General features: G+C 39.3%; 1 protein-coding gene, 1 long non-coding RNA gene and 1 pseudogene across 3 annotated transcripts in view; all 3 read right to left on the bottom strand.

Annotated features, from left to right (window-relative positions):
- LOC106604152 (annexin A6) overlaps window positions 1-3,831 on the bottom strand; it is a 43,635-nt gene extending 39,804 nt beyond the window's left edge. The window contains exons 1-2 of one of the 2 annotated variants that reach the window (XM_045717842.1): window positions 3,513-3,831; window positions 1,894-1,938 (exon numbers count right to left, since the gene is read on the bottom strand). In XM_045717842.1, coding sequence (XP_045573798.1) covers window positions 1,894-1,902 — 9 coding nt within the window. In that variant the 5' untranslated portion in view covers window positions 1,903-1,938; window positions 3,513-3,831. The remainder of the gene's footprint in view (window positions 1-1,893; window positions 1,939-3,512) is intronic. The other variant, XM_045717843.1, reaches the window with a different exon arrangement.
- LOC123743233 (basic proline-rich protein-like) overlaps window positions 1-25,385 on the bottom strand; it is a 603,964-nt pseudogene that overhangs the window by 378,534 nt on the left and 200,045 nt on the right.
- LOC123743073 (uncharacterized) overlaps window positions 6,547-25,385 on the bottom strand; it is a 68,521-nt gene continuing 49,682 nt past the window's right edge. Inside the window, exon 3 of the long non-coding RNA XR_006769813.1 lies at window positions 6,547-7,675. This is a non-coding gene — a long non-coding RNA (uncharacterized lncRNA). The remainder of the gene's footprint in view (window positions 7,676-25,385) is intronic.

The following is a 25,385-nucleotide window of genomic DNA, read 5'->3' as shown; positions in this document are numbered from 1 at the left end:
GGGAGGAACAGGGAGTCAGGTTACACACACACAGACCTGCTCACTCTGCAGGGGTCTGACACGGCTTCAGAGAAGCTGACCTCCAATCAACACAGTAATAATAAAACGCAATACAGCCGCCAGGGCTGCAGTTCAATCAAACATGCATTGTGGAAAATACCAGTGTTCATGTATTTCTTGTCGTGTATCTGAGAAACATATCCGTTCAGCTGCAGTTTCTGTGGAGATTCATTCGGCTGCATTGAGGCACACAGCCAATGTCTCCTACCCAGAAATCCAGACAGCCAGACAGCCAAGGAGGCCACTGCACATGCTCAAGATGTGGCCCTACTACAGCTCTACCATAGAGACCATCACTCCCCAGGACAGCTGGGAGGTCCCAACCACATAGCAACAGGACCAAAACAATGGGCCCATAGCAACAGTCCTTTCAGCAAACAGACTGTTCAGGCAGCAAATAACTGTAGTAGAACATAGATAATCGCATTATCTTCAGATGATACGAGTGACTTACCAGAGCTATTCGTTTTTGTTGATAAAGCTTAAACTTACAGCAGTGCTTGCTTGGCTGCTCGTTACTTCCATCCAGACACTGCACTATCCTTGGCACCAGTCTGTCTGTGCTATGGCCAACTTGTGGTTGTCTTGCCAAGGTAATGCAGCTAGGGTGGTGTAGTGCAGAGGTCATGTACAGTGGTATGAATCCAACCCACTACTCTGCTGTAGCTGATACAATGCTCCAACCCTCAGATCCAGCAGAACCAAAAAGGACATGGTTTTGATACTAGATAGTCTAGCAGGGCCATCCTTGGACATAGTTTTGATACTAGATAGTCTAGCAGGGCCATCCTTGGACATAGTTTTGATACTAGATAGTCTAACAGGACCATCCTTGGACATGGTTTTGATACTAGATAGTCTAGCAGGGCCATCCTTGGACATGGTTTTGATACTAGATAGTCTAGCAGGGCCATCCTTGGACATGGTTTTGATACTAGATAGTCTAGCAGGACCATCCTTGGACATGGTTTTGATACTAGATAGTCTAGCAGGACCATCCTTGGACATGGTTTTGATACTAGATAGTCTAGCAGGGCCATCCTTGGACATAGTTTTGATACTAGATAGTCTAGCAGGGTCATCCTTGGACATGGTTTTGATACTAGATAGTCTAGCAGGGCCATCCTTGGACATGGTTTTGATACTAGATAGTCTAGCAGGACCATCCTTGGACATGGTTTTGATACTAGATAGTCTAGCAGGGCCATCCTTGGACATGGTTTTGATACTAGATAGTCTAGCAGGGCCATCCTTGGACATGGTTTTGATACTAGATAGTCTAGCAGGGCCATCCTTGGACATGGTTTTGATACTAGATAGTCTAGCAGGACCATCCTTGGACATGGTTTTGATACTAGATAGTCTAGCAGGGCCATCCTTGGACATGGTTTTGATACTAGATAGTCTAGCAGGGCCATCCTTGGACATGGTTTTGATACTAGATAGTCTAGCAGGGCCATCCTTGCAAATCTCCTCTTGTTGACTGGACTTACATGAGCGGAACCTGGGAGTCCGAGGCTAGGTATAAGATAGAGAAGTAGTCCTGTCATATGCCTTCTGGAGTTCTCTCTGTGTGTCTGCCAATAGCATGTCCAGGTTACCAGAGGGAAGAGTGACACATTATACTAGCCTACTGCCATTACAAGAAACAGACGCGCCAGGGCTGATGACTGCTGCTAGTGAATGAATGATTCTCATCTGACACCTCCTTTGTCCTTGCATCATTATCATACAGTCATTATGGAATAGGATATGTTTATCCTTATAGCTATACTGTAGCTACACATAGCACTGAGAGAATGGCAAAGAGACAGGATTACCATATTGACTTACCATTCCCATATTTGGACTTTTAAGGATATGCAGGAAACAATCGACCTGCAAGACAAGATATGTGAAGCAGAAATGAGAACAGAGAAACTGGTTGACATGCTGTTTAAGATGGTATCAATATCAATCAAAACATTTTATTTATAGAGCCCTTTATACAACCGACAGTTGTCACAAAGTCCTTGAGACAACCGATATACAGAAACCCAGCCTAAAACCCCAGAGAGCAAGCAATGCAAATGTTGAAGCACAGTGGCCATGAAAATCTCCTTAGAAAGAGGAGGATCCCGGCTCTGAGGCGTAGCCCGTCCTCTTCTGGCTGTGCCATATTATCGATCCTAATTGTCAATGTGAATATGATATGATTGTGAACAACATGTATGGCTGGATGAACTAAGAGATGCTATTGGACCATAGGCTAATGAAAATATACTTGATATGTCATTGATTGGTGGTCAGGATTCTGCTCTATCAGCACAACACCATCCACAGAACCTGCACCAGAGAAGACTGCATTGGAAAGTCAAAATACTATTTCATAATAAAAGTCACTAGTTGGCTTGCTACAGATTCCTATAGGATTATGCTGGGAGAAGACATGAGGGGGACCAAGGAGGCCATTTTGAATTGGGATTACTTGTAGGGTTGTTGGCTTATGGCCTAGTGGTTAAAGCATAGCCACGTTTTCCACAGGAAACATGTTGGCTGCTCCTCTCCTACAGTTCAGTAAGGCTACAGTGTTCCCATTCAGAGTGGTACAATAGGCTTTAGCATCTGGTGAGGAAGAGAAAGGGACATTTAATAAAGAAACATCTACTTTTACAAAGGTCAAACTTGTTCTCACATTCTTGTTGAACTGTTTTGTATCATCTCAACTTAGAACTAAAACCCACATGGTCTATGACGATGGATTCTACAATAGATGGAAAAACAGTTTGGCTTATAAATTTGTGTATAAGTAAAGGGAATCCTGTCGGACTTCCAAATGAGATGTAAGTCATTTAGATCACAGGAGAAGCACTCAGTGAGGACAAGCTGTCCTCTTACATAGCACACAGTATTGCAGTCAATTGTAGAATTTCAGCCAGTTTCTCCATTAGTGAGAATATGTTTAAAATAAGCCCACAGTAGTGTTTAGTCTCCTAAAATATCCATCAAGCACGGTTCGATCCAATCATCTCCTATATCCTCAGAACATGTCCACGACCACACCCCATCTCTCAGTCTCCCACCCCAAAATTATACAACTTTTTATTCATAAAGCATAACTTTTTTTTGTTTGAATTCTGTTTAAAACACATAGAATTATACTGTTTAAACAATGGACATCAATGATAAACATGACTCATGTCTATGCTCTATCAGTTGCTTTACATTTATAACATTATTCAATCCATTTCTCTCTGTTTTTCTTTCAACTTAGATTCTTGGTTTGTAAAATGGAACTGTCTGTCTGTCTATTATTCTCATATCATAGACTTGGGCTGGGCTAATAATACCCTAAACAAACCGTTATAGCTCCGTTATTGTCTTTACATGACTTGCGCCAACATTATCTTAGTCTATATTGTTGAGCATTTGACACTATAGAAAATTCACTACAAAGCAAAACCCAAACTCACCTCTTTTACCGAACTAATTTGATCCAAATCAACCCCTCTGCAGTCCTGAACCTCCTCTATCCTGTTTTTATCGGTTGCGTTTAGCCCGGTGTTGAAACGGACAGCTGTCTTATTCCCTGTCCTCGAGCTCACGTAATAACTGCGGTGCTCACCAGCGGTGCGTCAAAAGAGTTCCCTCTTTCTAACAGGGAGCCCGTCCACGCTAGATAAAAACGGTGTTATGATAAATTAATAAATATGTAAACAACCTATTCACTCGTGCTGTGTGGTTTTTCTGTACGCCCCATATACACACTAAGCACAGACCGTCTTTAGACGTCTTTTTTTGGTCTTGTCAATTCAGAAAACGGTAGAATTGCAGTCTGCAAATCGGGGCGTTCCTGGATGTGGGCATTCTTGCCTCTATGGGAACCCCTCTTTATACTTATATTGGTCAATTGTTAAACTAGAACAGGCGGGAGGCATATGGGCCCTCCAGTGGCGCAGCGGTCTTAGGCAGTGCTAGAGGCGTCAGTACAGACCCTGGTTTGATCCCGGGCTGTATCACAACCGGCCGTGATTGGGAGTCCCATAGGGAGGCGCACAATTGGCCCAGCGTCGTCTGGGTTAGCGGAGGGTTTGGCCCGGGGTAGGCCGTCATTGTAAATAAGAATTTGTTCTTAACTGACTTGCCTAGTTAAATAAAGTTTAAAAAAAGGTAAAACCCACCGAAGAATGGGCAGGGGTGACAACGGTAGCTAGCTAGCCATACACTAGTAGACAGTGTCCTTCGTCCCTGGCCTGTGAGCACTGTTTTCCAGCAGGCACACAGCACAGTAGACAGCAGGCAGGAGCGACACCGTGTACTAGCTAGCTAACTATGTAACTATGTTAGCTAGCACACAGTGTCCCTAACTAGCAAGCTAGCTAGTTAGCTAACACACGGTGTCTGCTGTGCTAGCGGGAGACAGGAGTGACCGGTAGACAGTGTCCTTCGCCCCGCCTGTCGGTCACTGTTTTCCCGAAGTTCTGTTAACGATGGTGAGGCCAGGTGTTCGTCAGGCGGGAGCGAAGGACACTGTCTACCGGTGTCAGGAACCAATGGGGTGCTTGAGTGGGGCGTTCATGCAGGAACCAATGGGATGCTCGAGGGGGGGTGTTCCTGCAGATGCAGGAATGATCACATGCAGGAACGCACTGATTTGCGAGCTGCAGTCACTATTGTCTGGTCCAGCTATTTTTTAGGGGGTCTTTTTTTGGTGTGGTCCGGCCTTGATTTCAACGTCAATGGCCTTGATTTGGCCCAAACATAGACGTCTATGCTTGGTTCATATTTGAGCCAGTCCGGACCGCATCCACAGGCGTTCGTGTTTTACCAGCCTATATTTGGCCCAAGTATAGATGTCTATAATTGGTTCAGATTTGTTTTGGTACAGTACTGTACTGTACTCAACTGAATTAAACTGTACTGTACTGTACTGTACTCAACTGAATTAAACTGTACTGTACTGTACTCAACTGAATTAAACTGTACTGTACTGTACTGTACTGTACTCAACTGAATTAAACTGTACTGTACTGTACTGTACTGTACTGTACTCAACTGTACTGTACTGTACTGTACTGTACTCAACTGAATTAAACTGTACTGTACTGTACTGTACTCAACTGAATTAAACTGTACTGTACTGTACTGTACTGTACTGTACTGTACTGAATTAAACTCTAATTTACTGGACTGTACTATACTCTACTGTACTCTACAGTACTGAACTACACCATACTGTACTGTGCTGTTAACCTAGATGTTCATGATTTGTTCAGTTTTTGTCTGGTCTGGACAACCATATGTGTCCTTGTTTGGGGGCGGTGCTCATTAGAATAATACCCAGCATTCTTTGCAATTGTTTGGTTTTACATTTACATTTGGGTCATTCAGCAGACGATCTTATCCAGAGCGACTTACAGACAATGCATTCGAATAAGGTAGATAAACAACAACATATCACAGTCATAGCAAAGAAAAAATATGAATGTAACTGTTATACGGAGAATGTTATTGTAGTTGAAGTGGTCTGGTGGTTTATTTTGTGATTGGACTAATTTGAACATTATTGCCTCCAGATTTAAAGCTTTTGAAAAAGCTAACATAAGTGCATTTGACAGATGGGAGCAATAATACATATTATATGTTAGCAACCTGCAGTTGGCTCCTCATTCCTATTTGAAATGTATTCAAAAAATGATCATTGTGATATACTGCTTCCTTCATTGAGAATGTCTGTAAAGAAAATATGTATTTTCAATGTCTGTAAATTACATCTTTTCAACTTTTATTCATAAACCTTAAAATGAACCTGATTTCAGCAATGTTTACTATGTTACGTCTATCCCTGAGTCCAGGTTGCATGCAGAGGAGCCACCACCACCAGAGTGAATACTCCCCTTTTTTATGTTACAATCATGTTAAGATATGAGAGGAGCCAGTACTGAAACAAAGAAACAACATGCAGGGCCTTCTGTACAACCATATCAGATCTAGTATTCCACTGTTATAACAGTTTGAACCTTAGTAAGAGAGAGAAAGACTGGTGTGTGTGAGATGTGAGGCCTGCCGGTTTGTGACTATACCGGAGCAGAGCATGCCTTGTGAGCGATTGTGACTGGGCTATTTCTGTCTCTGCTGGCCATAGAGAGAGCCATTCCGGTAAGACGGTGCGGAATGTAAGGCTAGAATGGAGAGAGGGGGATAGAGAGTGAGAGAGAAGGAGGTGGGAGGAGAGATAGAGAACGAGGGGGAGAAAGAGAGAGCGATAGAGAAAGAGAGGAGGGAAGAGAGAGAACAAGAGAGAGGGGGAAGGGGCAGAGAGATCAGAACTTGGGGGAACAAGAGAGAGGGGAGCACGAGAGAGGGAGAAAGAGAGAGAGAGAGAGTTGGAAAGAGAGAGAACGGGCAGAGAATTCATAGTGAGGGTAATCTTTGTTAACCCAAAATTAAAATCTTGTGTAATTTGGTCAGCAGCGTTTTTAAAAAGTGAAAGTTCCAGCAAAAATTCTCCACCCTTGCAAAAGGAAACTCTCAGCCAAAGCACCCCCCTCCTTCCGATAAGTTTTTTACTTACGCGTGCTGCGTTCAGGTGCTATTGGAGTTATCGGAAGCTCCTAGTTTTCAGTGGGAAATTCCACTTGAACGATCCTCCAAGTCGGAATCACAAGTGGGAAACTCTGAAAAAAAAATATTACCCGATTTGCAGACTTTTTACCTTTACATTTTTACCTTTTTAACCAAAAGATAACAACAAATTTGGTTTTGACAATTACAAAATGATCAATATGGAGAATGTAGCTAGTTTGACCTTATGTCAATGTTATGCAAGCTAGCTAACTTTATTATTAGCAATGTTATGCAAGCTAGCCAACTTTATTATTAGCAATGTTATGCAAGCTAGCCAACTTTATTATTAGCAATGTTATGCAAGCTAGCTAACTTTATTATTAGCAATGTTATGCAAGCTAGCTAACTTTATTATTAGCAATGTTATGCAAGCTAGCTAACTTTATTATTAGCAATGTTAGCAAGCTAGCTATAATCTTATTGGTTGAGCAATTGTTTTGACTTCAAAGGCACATAAACACAATCATGTCAGACTTACCACTTCCCACCTCCCAGTTTCCCATTTCCCACGAGCACATGAAGCCACCCTAAGCACCGTCTTTGCCCAATCATCGTACATCCAAATAACCAGTGATAAAAAACCCACAAAATTAGCTAATGCTGCTCGTTATCCAGTCCCCCCAGGATTTCGCTGGGATTATTCGTGATATTTGTGGGCAAAATGCTTGATTTGTCTGGGAAAATTCTGACATTTTGCATGACAATATGCAATGATTTTGTCCAATTTGTTGCGAAAATGTGCTGAAGAGGGAAAAAGTTTGTTGACGTGACATATTATGCAGTAAATGTGTGATGATTGGTTGAAATTGCGAGCCCTCGTTTTTTACTGCGGTGATGGGTCAGTTTTATGCGATCATATTGCAACGATTTTACTGTTATATGCAGAAATAGTGTGGTGATAGGTCAAATTTAAGAAGCCCTCTCATTATATTTGGCGATCGTGGAATCCTTGAAGGACTGGTTGTCCTTCCCATTCAGTCCCAGCATATTCTTCATCTACACGCATAATCTGCCCATGGTTGTAAAGGAATGAGAGAGAGAGAGAGAGAGAGAGAGAGAGAAATAGAGACATTATCAACCCTCATAGCTGGATCATGACTGTACTTACACCACTGCCAGAAATACTGACCAGAGCTTCCCAGAAGTCACCTGGCTTTCCTGCTCATGCACCTTACAGCACAAACAGAGTAGACCGTTTTTGGAGATTAAAATGTGCCCAACCCCCGCCAAGGTATGATGACATTTTGAGACTTTTTAGGAGATTAGTTCATCTGCCACTGTATGCTGTCTTTGATACTTATCTTTCCCTGGGATGTGATTGAAGGTATGTTTTTCTTTGCTTTTCCCTGAGCAGAATGTGAAACAATTCCCTAGATTACTGTCCTACTGTCATAGTTTTACAACAAAATGTAGCTGTCTACTATAACAAGTGCGCTGAGTCGGGAAGCAAGTTCAGGGAGTCAGTGTTTTAATAAAATAAACGGAATGTAACACAAAACAAGAAACACTAACAGCGCACAGACATGAAACAGAAACAACGACGCCTGGGGAAGGAATAAAAGGGAGTGACATATATAGGGAAGTTAATCAGGGAAGGTAATCAGGGAAGTGATGGAGTCCAGGTGAGTCTGACGATGCAGAAGTGCGCGTAACGATGGTGACAGGTGTGCTCCATAACGAGCAGCCTGGTGACCTAGAGGCCGGAGAAGGAGCACAAGTAACATCTACTGTAGACACCCAATGCTATTTTCTCCTCATAGAGTTAGCCAGACTACATTAGACAGCAATATGATCACTGAGATGTTGTGTATACAAGATGGAGCCAACAGACACGGTTACCCTGTTTCTATCTCCTAGCCAACTTTGTAGTATTTTGTTTTTTGGAGTGTTTATTCTTCCATTATTTGCTCATAACATTTCTAGTATTATTTCCTACAGCCTCGGTTTTTTTTTTTTGGGGGGGGGGGGACATCGTCTGTCTCGCACCAGAAAATCCGATCAGAAATTCGACTTCCTTGACCTGGTGTCACGGATTCCCCCTGGTACTGCTGCTCATTCCGTTCACCTGCTCCGGAGGTCTACGTCACCGGCCTTCTAGGCGTCACTGAACTGGATCATTACCACTAACCCTGGACTGTCTTGTCTCATTACGCACACCTGGTTCCCATTCCCTCTGATTAGTATGTGTATATATGTGCACTCTGTTCCCCATTGTCCTTGTTGATTATTGTCCCATGTCCGTTGGTCTTGTGAGACCCTGTGCTCTGGTGTATCAGCTTTCGTACTATGTGTTATTGTGCACTTGTTATTACGGGGTCTTGTCCCGTGTATTATTTAGAGGTTTACACCTCACTCTTTTGTTTGGGTTACATCCCTGTGTTCTATATATACACGTGTTTGTTTTGGGCTTCGTCCCCATCACTTTCATGACGTACTTTATTTTGGGTGAGGATCTCCTTTCAGAGAGACATAAGGGACTGTAATGTGTTAAGAAATCATGGCACTCTCCGGATATATTGTCCCCGTCAATACAGCCAGCAGGGTTCTGTGTTCATTGTGTGGACAGGAAGAAAGAAACTCTCCGGGAAAGCAAAGGTGTAAGGGTTAGTCTCATGATTAACAACTCATTGTGTGATTGTGGTAACTTACAGGAACTCAAGTCCTTTTTTCTCCCAATCTGGAACACCTCACCATCAAATGCCGACCACATACCTCCCAAGATAATTTTCTTAGGTTATTGTCACTGCCATGTTTGACGCCTCTCAAGTAACTACACTGGACTTTGTGTAAACTGGAAACCACATATCCTGAGGCAGCATTTATTGTAGCTGGGGACTTATAAAGGAAATCTGAGGAAAACACATTGCCTGTGCTACACACAAAGAGAACATGCTTGACCATTGGTACTCTCCCTTCTGGGTCAGCTACAAGGCCCCACCCTGCCTTCAGCAAATCAGATCACGCCTCCAACCTGCTCCTACCCGCTTATTGGCAGAAACTTAAACTAGAAGCACCCTTGATAAGGACTGTTTAATGTTGATCTGACCAATCGGAATCTATGCTTCAAGACTGTTTTGGTCCCATGTTTCATGAGCTGAAATAAAATATCCCAGAAATTGTCCATATGCACAAATGTGTTTACATTTTAGTGAATGTTAGTGAGCATTTCTCCTTCGGCAAGATAATCCATCTACCTGACAGGTGTGGCATATCAAGAAGCAGATTAAACAGCATGACCATTACACAGGTGCACCTTGTGTTGGGGACAAAAGGCCACCCTAAAATGTGCAGTTTTGTCACACAACACAATACGACAGATGTCTCAAGTTTTTAGGGAGCGTGCAATTGGCATGCTGACTGCAGGAATGTCCACCAGAATTATTGACAAAGAATTGAATGTTCATTTCTCTACCATAAGCCCCCTCCAATGTTATTTTAGAGAATTTGTCAGTACGTCCAACCGGCCTCACAACCGCAGACCACGTATAACCACGCCAGCCAGGACCTCCACATCCGGCTTCTTTCCCTACGGGATCATCTGAGACCAGCCACCAGGACAGCTGACGAAACTGAGGAGTATCTCTGTCTGTAGTAAAGCCCTTTTGTGGGGAAAAACTCATTCTGATTGGCTGAGCCTGGCTCCCAAGTTTGTGGGCCTATACCGTCCCTAGGCCCACTCATGGCTGCACCCCTGCCCACTCATGAAATCTGTAGATTAGGGCCTAATGAATTTATTTCAAATGACTGATTTCCTCATATGAACTGTAACTCAGTAAAATCGTTGAAATTGTTGCATGTTGCGTTGATATTTTTGTTCAGTATCTCTGACATTGCTTGTTCAGATGTTGATTGTTCTGATATTTCTTCATTTCTTGATTTTTAAAAACGTTTCGGTTATTGTATTGCTAGATGGTGTAGTCCACATGCATGGTGAGGCAGTGTTCCAAATGGCACCCTATTCCCTATATAGTGCACTACTTTTGACCTGAGTGACCTGAGTGTAGTAATAATTTCGGTACATCTGCGATAACATCTGCAAATCTGTGTATGTGACCAATAAACTTTGATTTGATTTGATATACTGCTCTCTGTTGCTTCAGAACTGCATTACATTGAATATTTGATCAGATCCCTTGACAGACATCCCACCTTCACATCTCTGTATCTCAACTTGTTCACCTCCATCTCAAAGTCACATGACATTCCCAAAACAAAAGTCCCCACTTTTTTTTTAATCAATAACATTCCCATGTGACACAGTATGTGGACCCATCCAATAACCCAAAGAATAGAGTGTACAGCACAAAAGCATTTCTTTGTGTACAGGATTTTGTTCACAGTTCTCACCCTGTCATCCTGATTGTGGATTTGTCCCAAATGGCACCCTATTCCCTATGTAGTGCAGACGTTTTCACAGGGGGAATAGGGTGCCATTGGGGACGCGGCCTGTGTGTAATAATGAGGACGTTATGGGCCAAACGGAGCCAGACGCAGCAGCCAAGTCAGAAAGGTTAAATAAATCTAGTGAGTAGGAGGGTCGCACAACCAGGCCTTGTATATATGGCCGTAAAAAATCACTTTGCCCTCATCAGAGTAAACACAGACAGCGGATATATTTGTCCGTCCACTCGGGATAAACAACAACAACAACAAACAGCAGTCTTGGTCTGGGTGAACTTGACACAGTCTATTCCAAATGATGGATTTATAGTATTTATAGAGTGGTGTAGAGTGGTGTTTGTTGTCACAACTATTTGGGAAGAGAACGAGAGAGAGAATAAACTATAAATAGTCATTTGGGATGTTTATTAATATATATTTATTTACTGGGGCTGCAGGTAGCCTAGTGGTTAGAGTGTTGGGCCAGTAACTGAAAGGTTGCTAGATTGAATCCCCGAGCTGACAAGGTAAAAATCTATCGTTCTGCCCCTGAACAAGGCAATTAACCCACTGTTCCCCGGTAGGCTGTCATTGTCAATAAGAGTTTGTTCTTAACTGACTTGCCTGGTTAAATAAAAATATATGCAATTTTCTTGCCTGAATGCATTTTTCTGTGTCAATCTGTCCGGTTGACTTGTTACTTGAAAACCCACTGTCTTTGCACACAGGGAAGTGACTTGATTCTAACCTGGTTCAGTCTCAAATCAAATCAAATCAAATATTTATTGGTCACACAGGGAAGTGACTTGATTCTAACCTGGTTCAGTCTCAAATCAAATCAAATCAAATTATTTATTGGTCACACAGGGAAGTGACTTGATTCTAACCTGGTTCAGTCTCAAATCAAATTATTTATTGGTCACACAGGGAAGTGACTTGATTCTAACCTGGTTCAGCCTCAAATCAAATTATTTATTTGTCACACAGGGAAGTGACTTGATTCTAACCTGGTTCAGTCTCAAATCAAATCAAGTCAAATGATTTATTGGTCACACAGGGAAGTGACGTGATTCTAACCTGGTTCAGTCTCAAATCAAATCAAAATATGTATTGGTCACACAGGGAAGTGACTTGATTCTAACCTGGTTCAGTCTCAAATCCAATCAAATCAAATTATTTATTGGTCACACAGGGAAGTGACTTGATTCTAACCTGGTTCAGTCTCAAATCAAATAATTTATTGGTCACACAGGGAAGTGACTTGATTCTAACCTGGTTCAGTCTCAAATCAAATTATTTATTGGTCACACAGCGAAGTGACTTGATTCTAACCTGGTTCAGTCTCAAATCAAATCAAGTCAAATGATTTATTGGTCACACAGGGAAGTGACTTGATTCTAACCTGGTTCAGTCTCAAATCAAATTATTTATTGGTCACACAGGGACGTGACTTGATTCTAACCTGGTTCAGTCTCAAATCAAATCAATTATTTATTGGTCACACAGGGAAGTGACTTGATTCTAACCTGGTTCAGTCTCAAATCAAATCAAGTCAATTATTTATTGGTCACACAGGGAAGTGACTTGATTCTAACCTGGTTCAGTCTCAAATCAAATTATTTATTGGTCACACAGGGAAGTGACTTGATTCCAACCTGGTTCAGTCTCAAATCAAATTATTTATTTGTCACACAGGGAAGTGACTTGATTCTAACCTGGTTCAGTCTCAAATCAAATTATTTATTGGTCACACAGGGAAGTGACTTCATTCTAACCTGGTTCAGTCTCAAATCAAATTATTTATTGGTCACACAGGGAAGTGACTTGATTCTAACCTGGTTCAGTCTCAAATCAAATCAAATCAAATTATTTATTGGTCACACAGGGAAGTGACTTGATTCTAACCTGGTTCAGTCTCAAATCAAATCAAATCAATGATTTATTGGTCACACAGGGAAGTGACTTGATTCTAACCTGGTTCAGTCTCAAATCATAATCAAATTATGTATTGGTCACACAGGGAAGTGACTTGATTCTAACCTGGTTCAGTCTCAAATCAACAATCAAATTATTTATTGGTCACACAGGGAAGTGACTTGATTCTAACCTGGTTCAGTCTCAAATCAAATCAAATCTATTTATTGGTCACACAGGGAAGTGACTTGATTCTAACCTGGCTTAGTCTCAAATCAAATGATTTATTGGTCACACAGGGAAGTGACTTGATTCTAACCTGGTTCAGTCTCAAATCAAATTATTTATTGGTCACACAGGTACGTGACTTCATTCTAACCTGGTTCAGTCTCAAATCAAATGATTTATTGGTCACACAGGGAAGTGACTTGATTCTAACCTGGTTCAGTCTCAAATCAAATTATTTATTGGTCACACAGGGAAGTGACTTGATTCTAACCTGGTTCAGTCTCAAATCAAATTTTTTATTGGTCACACAGCGAAGTGACTTGATTCTAACCTGGTTCAGTCTCAAATCAAATCAAGTCAAATTATTTATTGGTCACACAGGGAAGTGACTTGATTCTAACCTGGTTCAGTCTCAAATCAAATTATTTATTGGTCACACAGGGAAGTGACTTGATTCTAACCTGGTTCAGTCTCAAATCAAATTATTTATTGGTCACACAGGGAAGTGACTTGATTCTAACCTGGTTCAGTCTCAAATCAAATCAAATCAATGTATGTATTTGTCACACAGGGAAGTGACTTGATTCTAACCTGGTTCAGTCTAATCACAAATCAAATCAAATTATGTATCGGTCACACAGGGAAGTGACTTGATTCTAACCTGGTTCAGTCTCAAATCAAATCAAATCAAATTATGTATTGGTCACCCAGGGAAGTGACTTGATTCTAACCTGGTTCAGTCTCAAATCAAATCTATTTATTGGTCACACAGGGAAGTGACTTGATTCTAACCTGTTTCAGTCTCAAATCTAATTATTTATTGGTCACACAGGTACGTGACTTCATTCTAACCTGGTTCAGTCTCAAATCAAATGATTTATTGGTCACACAGGGAAGTGACTTGATTCTAACCTGGTTCAGTCTCAAATCAAATGATTTATTGGTCACACAGGGAAGTGACTTGATTCCAACCTGGTTCAGTCTCAAATCAAATTATTTATTGGTCACACAGGGAAGTGACTTGATTCTAACCTGGTTCAGTCTCAAATCTAATTATTTATTGGTCACACAGGGAAGTGACTTGATTCTAACCTGGTTCAGTCTCAAATCAAATTATTTATTGGTCACACAGGGAAGTGACTTGATTCTAACCTGGTTCAGTCTCAAATCAAATCAAGTCAAATGATTTATTGGTCACACAGGGAAGTGACGTGATTCTAACCTGTTTCAGTCTCAAATCAAATCAAATCAAATGATTTATTGGTCACACAGGGAAGTGACTTGATTCTAACCTGGTTCAGTCTCAAATCAAATCAAAATATGTATTGGTCACACAGGGAAGTGACTTGATTCTACCCTGGTTCAGTCTCAAATCAAATTATTTATTGGTCACACAGCGAAGTGACTTGATTCTAACCTGGTTCAGTCTCAAATCAAATCAATTCAAATGATTTATTGGTCACACAGGGAAGTGACTTGATTCTAACCTGGTTCAGTCTCAAATCAAATCAAATCAAATTATTTATTGGTCACACAGGGAAGTGACTTGATTCTAACCTGGTTCAGTCTCAAATCAAATATATTTATTGGTCACACAGGGAAGTGACTTGATTCTAACCTGGTTCAGTCTCAAATCAAACTATTTATTGGTCACACAGGGAAGTGACTTGATTCTAACCTGGCTTAGTCTCAAATCAAATGATTTATTGGTCACACAGGGAAGTGACTTGATTCTAACCTGGTTCAGTCTCAAATCAAATCAAATCAATTTATTTATTTGTCACACAGGGAAGTGACTTGATTCTAACCTGGTTCAGTCTTCAATCAAATCAAATTATGTATTGGCCACACAGGGAAGTGACTTGATTCTAACCTGGTTCAGTCTCAAATCAAATCAAATCAAATTATTTATTGGTCACACAGGGAAGTGACTTGATTCTAACCTGGTTCAGTCTCAAATCAAATTATTTATTGGTCACACAGGGAAGTGACTTGATTCTAACCTGGTTCAGTCTCAAATCACAAATTATTTATTGGTCACACAGGGAAGTGACTTGATTCTAACCTGGTTCAGTCTCAAATCAAATGATTTATTGGTCACACAGGGAAGTGACTTGATTCTAACCTGGTTCAGTCTCAAATCAAATTATTTATTGGTCACACAGGGAAGTGACTTGATTCTAACCTGGTTCAGTCTCAAATCAAATTATTTATTGGTCACACAGGGAAGTGACTTGATTCTAACCTGGTTCAGTCTCAAATCAAATTATTTATTGGTCACACAGCGAAGTGACTTGATTCTAACCTGGTTCAGTCTCAAATCAAATCAAGTCAAATGATTTATTGGTCACACAGGGAAGTGACTTGATTCTAACCTGGTTCAGTCTCAAATCAAATCAAATCAAATTATTTATTGTTCACACAGGGAAGTGACTTGATTCTAACCTGGTTCAGTCTCAAATCAAATTATTTATTGGTCACACAGGGAAGTGACTTGATTCTAACCTGGTTCAGTCTCAAATCAAATCAAATCAATTTATGTATTTGTCACACAGGGAAGTGACTTGATTCTAACCTGGTTCAGTCTCAAATCAAATCAAATTATTTATTGGCCACACAGGGAAGTGACTTGATTCTAACCTGGTTCAGTCTCAAATCAAATCAAATCAAATTATTTATTGGTCACACAGGGAAGTGACTTGATTCTAACCTGGTTCAGTCTCAAATCAAATCAAATCAAATTATTTATTGGTCACACAGGGAAGTGACTTGATTCTAACCTGGTTCAGTCTCAAATCAAATCAAATATCAAATTATTTATTGGTCACACAGGGAAGTGACTTGATTCTAACCTGTTTCAGTCTCAAATCAAATTATTTATTGGTCACACAGGGAAGTGACTTGATTCTAACCTGCTTCAGTCTCAAATCAAATTATTTATTGGTCACACAGGGAAGTGACTTGATTCTAACCTGGTTCAGTCTCAAATCAAATTATTTATTGGTCACACAGGGAAGTGACTTGATTCTAACCTGGTTCAGTCTCAAATCAAATTATTTATTGGTCACACAGGGAAGTGACTTGATTCTAACCTGGTTCAGTCTCAAATCAAATGATTTATTGGTCACACAGGGAAGTGACTTGATTCTAACCTGGTTCAGTCTCAAATCAAATTATTTATTGGTCACACAGGGAAGTGACTTGATTCTAACCTGGTTCAGTCTCAAATCAAATCAAATAAATCAAATCAAATTATTTATTGGTCACACAGGGAAGTGACTTGATTCTAACCTGGTTCAGTCTCAAATCAAATCAAATTTATTGGTCACACAGGGAAGTGACTTGATTCTAACCTGGTTCAGTCTCAAATCAAATTATTTATTGGTCACACAGGGAAGTGACTTGATTCTAACCTGGTTCAGTCTCAAATCAAATTATTTATTGGTCACACAGGGAAGTGACTTGATTCTAACCTGGTTCAGTCTCAAATCAAATGATTTATTGGTCACACAGGGAAGTGACTTGATTCTAACCTGGTTGAGTCTCAAATCAAATTATTTATTGGTCACACAGGGAAGTGACTTGATTCTAACCTGGTTCAGTCTCAAATCAAATTATTTATTGGTCACACAGGGAAGTGACTTGATTCTAACCTGGTTCAGTCTCAAATCAAATTATTTATTGGTCACACAGGGAAGTGACTTGATTCTAACCTGGTTCAGTCTCAAATCAAATTATTTATTGGTCACACAGGGAAGTGACTTGATTCTAACCTGGTTCAGTCTCAAATCAAATCAAGTCAAATTATTTATTGGTCACACAGCGAAGTGACTTGATTCTAACCTGGTTCAGTCTCAAATCAAATCAAGTCAAATGATTTATTGGTCACACAGGGAAGTGACTTGATTCTAACCTGGTTCAGTCTCAAATCAAATCAAATCAAATTATTTATTGTTCACACAGGGAAGTGACTTGATTCTAACCTGGTTCAGTCTCAAATCAAATTATTTATTGGTCACACAGGGAAGTGACTTGATTCTAACCTGGTTCAGTCTCAAATCAAATCAAATCAAATTATGTATTGGTCACACAGGGAAGTGACTTGATTCTAACCTGGTTCAGTCTCAAATCAAATCAAATCAAATTATTTATTGGTCACACAGGGAAGTGACTTGATTCTAACCTGGTTCAGTCTCAAATCAAATCAAATCAAATTATTTATTGGTCACACAGGGAAGTGACTTGATTCTAACCTGTTTCAGTCTCAAATCAAATTATTTATTGGTCACACAGGGAAATGACTTGATTCTAACCTGCTTCAGTCTCAAATCAAATGATTTATTGGTCACACAGGGAAATGACTTGATTCTAACCTGGTTGAGTCTCAAATCAAATTATTTATTGGTCACACAGGGAAGTGACTTGATTCTAACCTGGTTCAGTCTCAAATCAAATTATTTATTGGTCACACAGGGAAGTGACTTGATTCTAACCTGGTTCAGTCTCAAATCAAATGATTTATTGGTCACACAGGGAAGTGACTTGATTCTAACCTGGTTGAGTCTCAAATCAAATTATTTATTGGTCACACAGGGAAGTGACTTGATTCTAACCTGGTTCAGTCTCAAATCAAATTATTTATTGGTCACACAGGGAAGTGACTTGATTCTAACCTGGTTCAGTCTCAAATCAAATTATTTATTGGTCACACAGCGAAGTGACTTGATTCTAACCTGGTTCAGTCTCAAATCAAATCAAGTCAAATGATTTATTGGTCACACAGGGAAGTGACTTGATTCTAACCTGGTTCAGTCTCAAATCAAATCAAATCAAACTATTTATTGGTCACACAGGGAAGTGACTTGATTCTAACCTGGTTCAGTCTCAAATCAAATTATTTATTGGTCACACAGGGAAGTGACTTGATTCTAACCTGGTTCAGTCTCAAATCAAATAAATCAAATCAAATGATTTATTGGTCACACAGGGAAGTGACTTGATTCTAACCTGGTTCAGTCTCAAATCAAATGATTTATTGGTCACACAGGGAAGTGACTTGATTCTAACCTGGTTCAGTCTCAAATCAAATTATTTATTGGTCACACAGGGAAGTGACTTGATTCTAACCTGGTTCAGTCTCAAATCAAATTATTTATTGGTCACACAGGGAAGTGACTTGATTCTAACCTGGTTCAGTCTCAAATCAAATCAAATCAATTTATGTATTTGTCACACAGGGAAGTGACTTGATTCTAACCTGGTTCAGTCTAATTTCAAATCAAATCAAATTATTTATTGGCCACACAGGGAAGTGACTTGATTCTAACCTGGTTCAGTCTCAAATCAAATCAAATCAAATCAATTTATGTATTTGTCACACAGGGAAGTGACTTGATTCTAACCTGGCTTAGTCTCAAATCAAATGATTTATTGGTCACACAGGGAAGTGACTTGATTCTAACCTGGTTCAGTCTCAAATCAAATGATTTATTGGTCACACAGGGAAGTGACTTGATTCTAACCTGGTTCAGTCTCAAATCAAATTATTTATTGGTCACACAGGGAAGTGACTTGATTCTAACCTGGTTCAGTCTCAAATCAAATGATTCATTGGTCACACAGGGAAGTGACTTGATTCCAACCTGGTTCAGTCTCAAATCAAATTATTTATTGGTCACACAGGGAAGTGACTTGATTCTAACCTGGTTCAGTCTCAAATCAAATTATTTATTGGTCCCACAGGGAAGTGACTTCATTCTAACCTGGTTCAGTCTCAAATCAAATTATTTATTGGTCACACAGGGAAGTGACTTGATTCTAACCTGGTTCAGTCTCAAATCAAATGATTTATTGGTCACACAGGGAAGTGACTTGATTCTAACCTGGTTCAGTCTCAAATCAAATGATTTATTGGTCACACAGGGAAGTGACTTGATTCTAACCTGGTTCAGTCTCAAATCAAATTATTTATTGGTCACACAGGGAAGTGACTTGATTCTAACCTGGTTCAGTCTCAAATCAAATTATTTATTGGTCACACAGGGAAGTGACTTGATTCTAACCTGGTTCAGTCTCAAATCAAATCAGAATTATTTATTGGTCACACAGCGAAGTGACTTGATTCTAACCTGGTTCAGTCTCAAATCAAATCAAGTCAAATGATTTATTGGTCACACAGGGAAGTGACTTGATTCTAACCTGGTTCAGTCTCAAATCAAATCAAATCAAATTATTTATTGTTCACACAGGGAAGTGACTTGATTCTAACCTGGTTCAGTCTCAAATCAAATTATTTATTGGTCACACAGGGAAGTGACTTGATTCTAACCTGGTTCAGTCTAAAATCATATCAAATCAAATCAAATTATGTATTGGCCACACAGGGAAGTGACTTGATTCTAACCTGGTTCAGTCTCAAATCAAATCAATCAAATTATTTATTGGTCACACAGGGAAGTGACTTGATTCTAACCTGGTTCAGTCTCAAATCAAATCAAATCAAATTATTTATTGGTCACACAGGGAAGTGACTTGATTCTAACCTGGTTCAGTCTCAAATCAAATCAAATTCAAATTATTTATTGGTCACACAGGGAAGTGACTTGATTCTAACCTGGTTCAGTCTCAAATCAAATTATTTATTGGTCACACAGGGAAATGACTTGATTCTAACCTGCTTCAGTCTCAAATCAAATTATTTATTGGTCACACAGGGAAGTGACTTGATTCTAACCTGGTTCAGTCTCAAATCAAATTATTTATTGGTCACACAGGGAAGTGACTTGATTCTAACCTGGTTCAGTCTCAAATCAAATTATTTATTGGTCACACAGGGAAGTGACTTGATTCTAACCTGGTTCAGTCTCAAATCAAATTATTTATTGGTCACACAGGGAAGTGACTTGATTCTAACCTGGTTCAGTCTCAAATCAAATTATTTATTGGTCACACAGGGAAGTGACTTGATTCTAACCTGGTTCAGTCTCAAATCAAATAATATTTATTGGTCACACAGGGAAGTGACTTGATTCTAACCTGGTTCAGTCTCAAATCAAATTATTTATTGGTCACACAGCGAAGTGACTTGATTCTAACCTGGTTCAGTCTCAAATCAAATCAAGTCAAATGATTTATTGGTCACACAGGGAAGTGACTTGATTCTAACCTGGTTCAGTCTCAAATCAAATCAAATCAAACTATTTATTGGTCACACAGGGAAGTGACTTGATTCTAACCTGGTTCAGTCTCAAATCAAATTATTTATTGGTCACACAGGGAAGTGACTTGATTCTAACCTGGTTCAGTCTCAAATCAAATAAATCAAATCAAATGATTTATTGGTCACACAGGGAAGTGACTTGATTCTAACCTGGTTCAGTCTCAAATCAAATTATTTATTGGTCACACAGGGAAATGACTTGATTCTAACCTGGTTCAGTCTCAAATCAAATTATTTATTGGTCACACAGGGAAGTGACTTGATTCTAACCTGGTTCAGTCTCAAATCAAATCAAATCAATTTATGTATTTGTCACACAGGGAAGTGACTTGATTCTAACCTGGTTCAGTCTAAATACATCAAATCAAATTATGTATTGGCCACACAGGGAAGTGACTTGATTCTAACCTGGTTCAGTCTCAAATCAAATGATTTATTGGTCACACAGGGAAGTGACTTGATTCTAACCTGGTTCAGTCTCAAATCAAATTATTTATTGGTCACACAGCGAAGTGACTTGATTCTAACCTGGTTCAGTCTCAAATCAAATCAAGTCAAATGATTTATTGGTCACACAGGGAAGTGACTTGATTCTAACCTGGCTTAGTCTCAAATCAAATGATTTATTGGTCACACAGGGAAGTGACTTGATTCTAACCTGGTTCAGTCTCAAATCAAATGATTTATTGGTCACACAGGGAAGTGACTTGATTCTAACCTGGTTCAGTCTCAAATCAAATTATTTATTGGTCACACAGGGAAGTGACTTGATTCTAACCTGGTTCAGTCTCAAATCAAATGATTTATTGGTCACACAGGGAAGTGACTTGATTCCAACCTGGTTCAGTCTCAAATCAAATGATTTATTGGTCACACAGGGAAGTGACTTGATTCTAACCTGGTTCAGTCTCAAATCAAATGATTTATTGGTCACACAGGGAAGTGACTTGATTCTAACCTGGTTCAGTCTCAAATCAAATCAAATCAAATTATTTATTGTTCACACAGGGAAGTGACTTGATTCTAACCTGGTTCAGTCTCAAATCAAATCAAATCAATTTATGTATTTGTCACACAGGGAAGTGACTTGATTCTAACCTGGTTCAGTCTACCATCAAATCAAATTATTTATTGGTCACACAGGGAAGTGACTTGATTCTAACCTGGTTCAGTCTCAAATCAAATCAAATCAAATTATTTATTGGTCACCCAGGGAAGTGACTTGATTCTAACCTGGTTCAGTCTCAAATCAAATCAAACAAATTATTTATTGGTCACACAGGGAAGTGACTTGATTCTAACCTGGTTCAGTCTCAAATCAAATCATTCAAATCAAATTATTTATTGGTCACACAGGGAAGTGACTTGATTCTAACCTGGTTCAGTCTCAAATCAAATTATTTATTGGTCACACAGGGAAGTGACTTGATTCTAACCTGGTTCAGTCTCAAATCAAATTATTTATTGGTCACACAGCGAAGTGACTTGATTCTAACCTGGTTCAGTCTCAAATCAAATCAAGTCAAATGATTTATTGGTCACACAGGGAAGTGACTTGATTCTAACCTGGTTCAGTCTCAAATCAAATCAAACTATTTATTGGTCACACAGGGAAGTGACTTGATTCTAACCTGGTTCAGTCTCAAATCAAATTATTTATTGGTCACACAGGGAAGTGACTTGATTCTAACCTGGTTCAGTCTCAAATCAAATTATTTATTGGTCACACAGGGAAGTGACTTGATTCTAACCTGGTTCAGTCTCAAATCAAATGATTTATTGGTCACACAGGGAAGTGACTTGATTCTAACCTGGTTCAGTCTCAAATCAAATTATTTATTGGTCACACAGGGAAGTGACTTGATTCTAACCTGGTTCAGTCTCAAATCAAATCAAATCAAATTATGTATTTGTCACCCAGGGAAGTGACTTGATTCTAACCTGGTTCAGTCTCAAATCAAATTATTTATTGGTCACACAGGGAAGTGACTTGATTCTAACCTGGTTCAGTCTCAAATCAAATCAATCAAATGATTTATTGGTCACACAGGCAAGTGACTTGATTCTAACCTGGTTCAGTCTCAAATCAAATCAATATGTATTGGTCACAGAGGGAAGTGACTTGATTCTAACCTGGTTCAGTCTCAAATCAAATGATTTATTGGTCACACAGGGAAGTGACTTGATTCTAACCTGGTTCAGTCTCAAATCAAATCTATTTATTGGTCACACAGGGAAGTGACTTGATTCTAACCTGGTTCAGTCTCAAATCAAATTATTTATTGGTCACACAGGGAAGTGACTTGATTCTAACCTGGTTCAGTCTCAAATCAAATTATTTATTGGTCACACAGGGAAGTGACTTGATTCTAACCTGGTTCAGTCTCAAATCAAATGATTTATTGGTCACACAGGGAAGTGACTTGATTCTAACCTGGTTCAGTCTCAAATCAAATTATTTATTGGTCACACAGGGAAGTGACTTGACTCTAACCTGGTTCAGTCTCAAATCAAATCAAGTCAAATGATTTATTGGTCACACAGGGAAGTGACTTGATTCTAACCTGGTTCAGTCTCAAATCAAATCAAGTCAAATGATTTATTGGTCACACAGGGAAGTGACTTGATTCTAACCTGGTTCAGTCTCAAATCAAATCAAATCAAATTATTTATTGGTCACACAGGGAAGTGACTTGATTCTAACCTGGTTCAGTCTCAAATCAAATTATTTATTGGTCACACAGGGAAGTGACTTGATTCTAACCTGGTTCAGTCTAAAATCATATCAAATCAAATCAAATTATGTATTGGTCACACAGGGAAGTGACTTGATTCTAACCTGGTTCAGTCTCAAATCAAATCAAATCAAATTATGTATTGGTCACACAGGGAAGTGACTTGATTCTAACCTGGTTCAGTCTCAAATCAAATCAAATCAAATTATTTATTGGTCACACAGGGAAGTGACTTGATTCTAACCTGGTTCAGTCTCAAATCAAATCAAATAAATCAAATCAAATTATTTATTGGTCACACAGGGAAGTGACTTGATTCTAACCTGGTTCAGTCTCAAATCAAATTATTTATTGGTCACACAGGGAAATGACTTGATTCTAACCTGCTTCAGTCTCAAATCAAATTATTTATTGGTCACACAGGGAAATGACTTGATTCTAACCTGGTTGAGTCTCAAATCAAATTATTTATTGGTCACACAGGGAAGTGACTTGATTCTAACCTGGTTCAGTCTCAAATCAAATTATTTATTGGTCACACAGGGAAGTGACTTGATTCTAACCTGGTTCAGTCTCAAATCAAATTATTTATTGGTCACACAGGGAAGTGACTTGATTCTAACCTGGTTCAGTCTCAAATCAAATTATTTATTGGTCACACAGCGAAGTGACTTGATTCTAACCTGGTTCAGTCTCAAATCAAATCAAGTCAAATGATTTATTGGTCACACAGGGAAGTGACTTGATTCTAACCTGGTTCAGTCTCAAATCAAATCAAATCAAATTATTTATTGGTCACACAGGGAAGTGACTTGATTCTAACCTGGTTCAGTCTCAAATCAAATTATTTATTGGTCACACAGGGAAGTGACTTGATTCTAACCTGGTTCAGTCTCAAATCAAATAAAAAATGATTTATTGGTCACACAGGGAAGTGACTTGATTCTAACCTGGTTCAGTCTCAAATCAAATTATTTATTGGTCACACAGGGAAGTGACTTGATTCTAACCTGGTTCAGTCTCAAATCAAATTATTTATTGGTCACACAGGGAAGTGACTTGATTCTAACCTGGTTCAGTCTCAAATCAAATCAAATCAATTTATGTATTTGTCACACAGGGAAGTGACTTGATTCTAACCTGGTTCAGTCTAAAATCATATCAAATCAAATCAAATTATGTATTGGCCACACAGGGAAGTGACTTGATTCTAACCTGGTTCAGTCTCAAATCAAATAATTTATTGGTCACACAGGGAAGTGACTTGATTCTAACCTGGTTCAGTCTCAAATCAAATTATTTATTGGTCACACAGCGAAGTGACTTGATTCTAACCTGGTTCAGTCTCAAATCAAATCAAGTCAAATGATTTATTGGTCACACAGGGAAGTGACTTGATTCTAACCTGGTTCAGTCTCAAATCAAATGATTTATTGGTCACACAGGGAAGTGACTTGATTCTAACCTGGTTCAGTCTCAAATCAAATTATTTATTGGTCACACAGGGAAGTGACTTGATTCTAACCTGGTTCAGTCTCAAATCAAATTATTTATTGGTCACACAGGGAAGTGACTTGATTCTAACCTGGTTCAGTCTCAAATCAAATGATTCATTGGTCACACAGGGAAGTGACTTGATTCCAACCTGGTTCAGTCTCAAATCAAATTATTTATTGGTCACACAGGGAAGTGACTTGATTCTAACCTGGTTCAGTCTCAAATCAAATTATTTATTGGTCACACAGGGAAGTGACTTGATTCTAACCTGGTTCAGTCTCAAATCAAATTATTTATTGGTCACACAGGGAAGTGACTTGATTCTAACCTGGTTCAGTCTCAAATCAAATTATTTATTGGTCACACAGGGAAGTGACTTGATTCTAACCTGGTTCAGTCTCAAATCAAATTATTTATTGGTCACACAGGGAAGTGACTTGATTCTAACCTGGTTCAGTCTCAAATCAAATTATTTATTGGTCACACAGGGAAGTGACTTGATTCTAACCTGGTTCAGTCTCAAATCAAATGATTTATTGGTCACACAGGGAAGTGACTTGATTCTAACCTGGTTCAGTCTCAAATCAAATCAAATCAAATTATTTATTGGTCACACAGGGAAGTGACTTGATTCTAACCTGGTTCAGTCTCAAATCAAATCAAATCAATTTATGTATTGGTCACACAGGGAAGTGACTTGATTCTAACCTGGTTCAGTCTAAAATCCTATCAAATCAAATCAAATT

This window comes from Salmo salar, chromosome ssa05 (genome assembly GCF_905237065.1).
Source record: "Salmo salar chromosome ssa05, Ssal_v3.1, whole genome shotgun sequence".
In the NCBI taxonomy this organism is placed as follows: Eukaryota; Metazoa; Chordata; class Actinopteri; order Salmoniformes; family Salmonidae; genus Salmo; species Salmo salar.
This window is presented reverse-complemented; position numbering and strand designations above follow the sequence as displayed.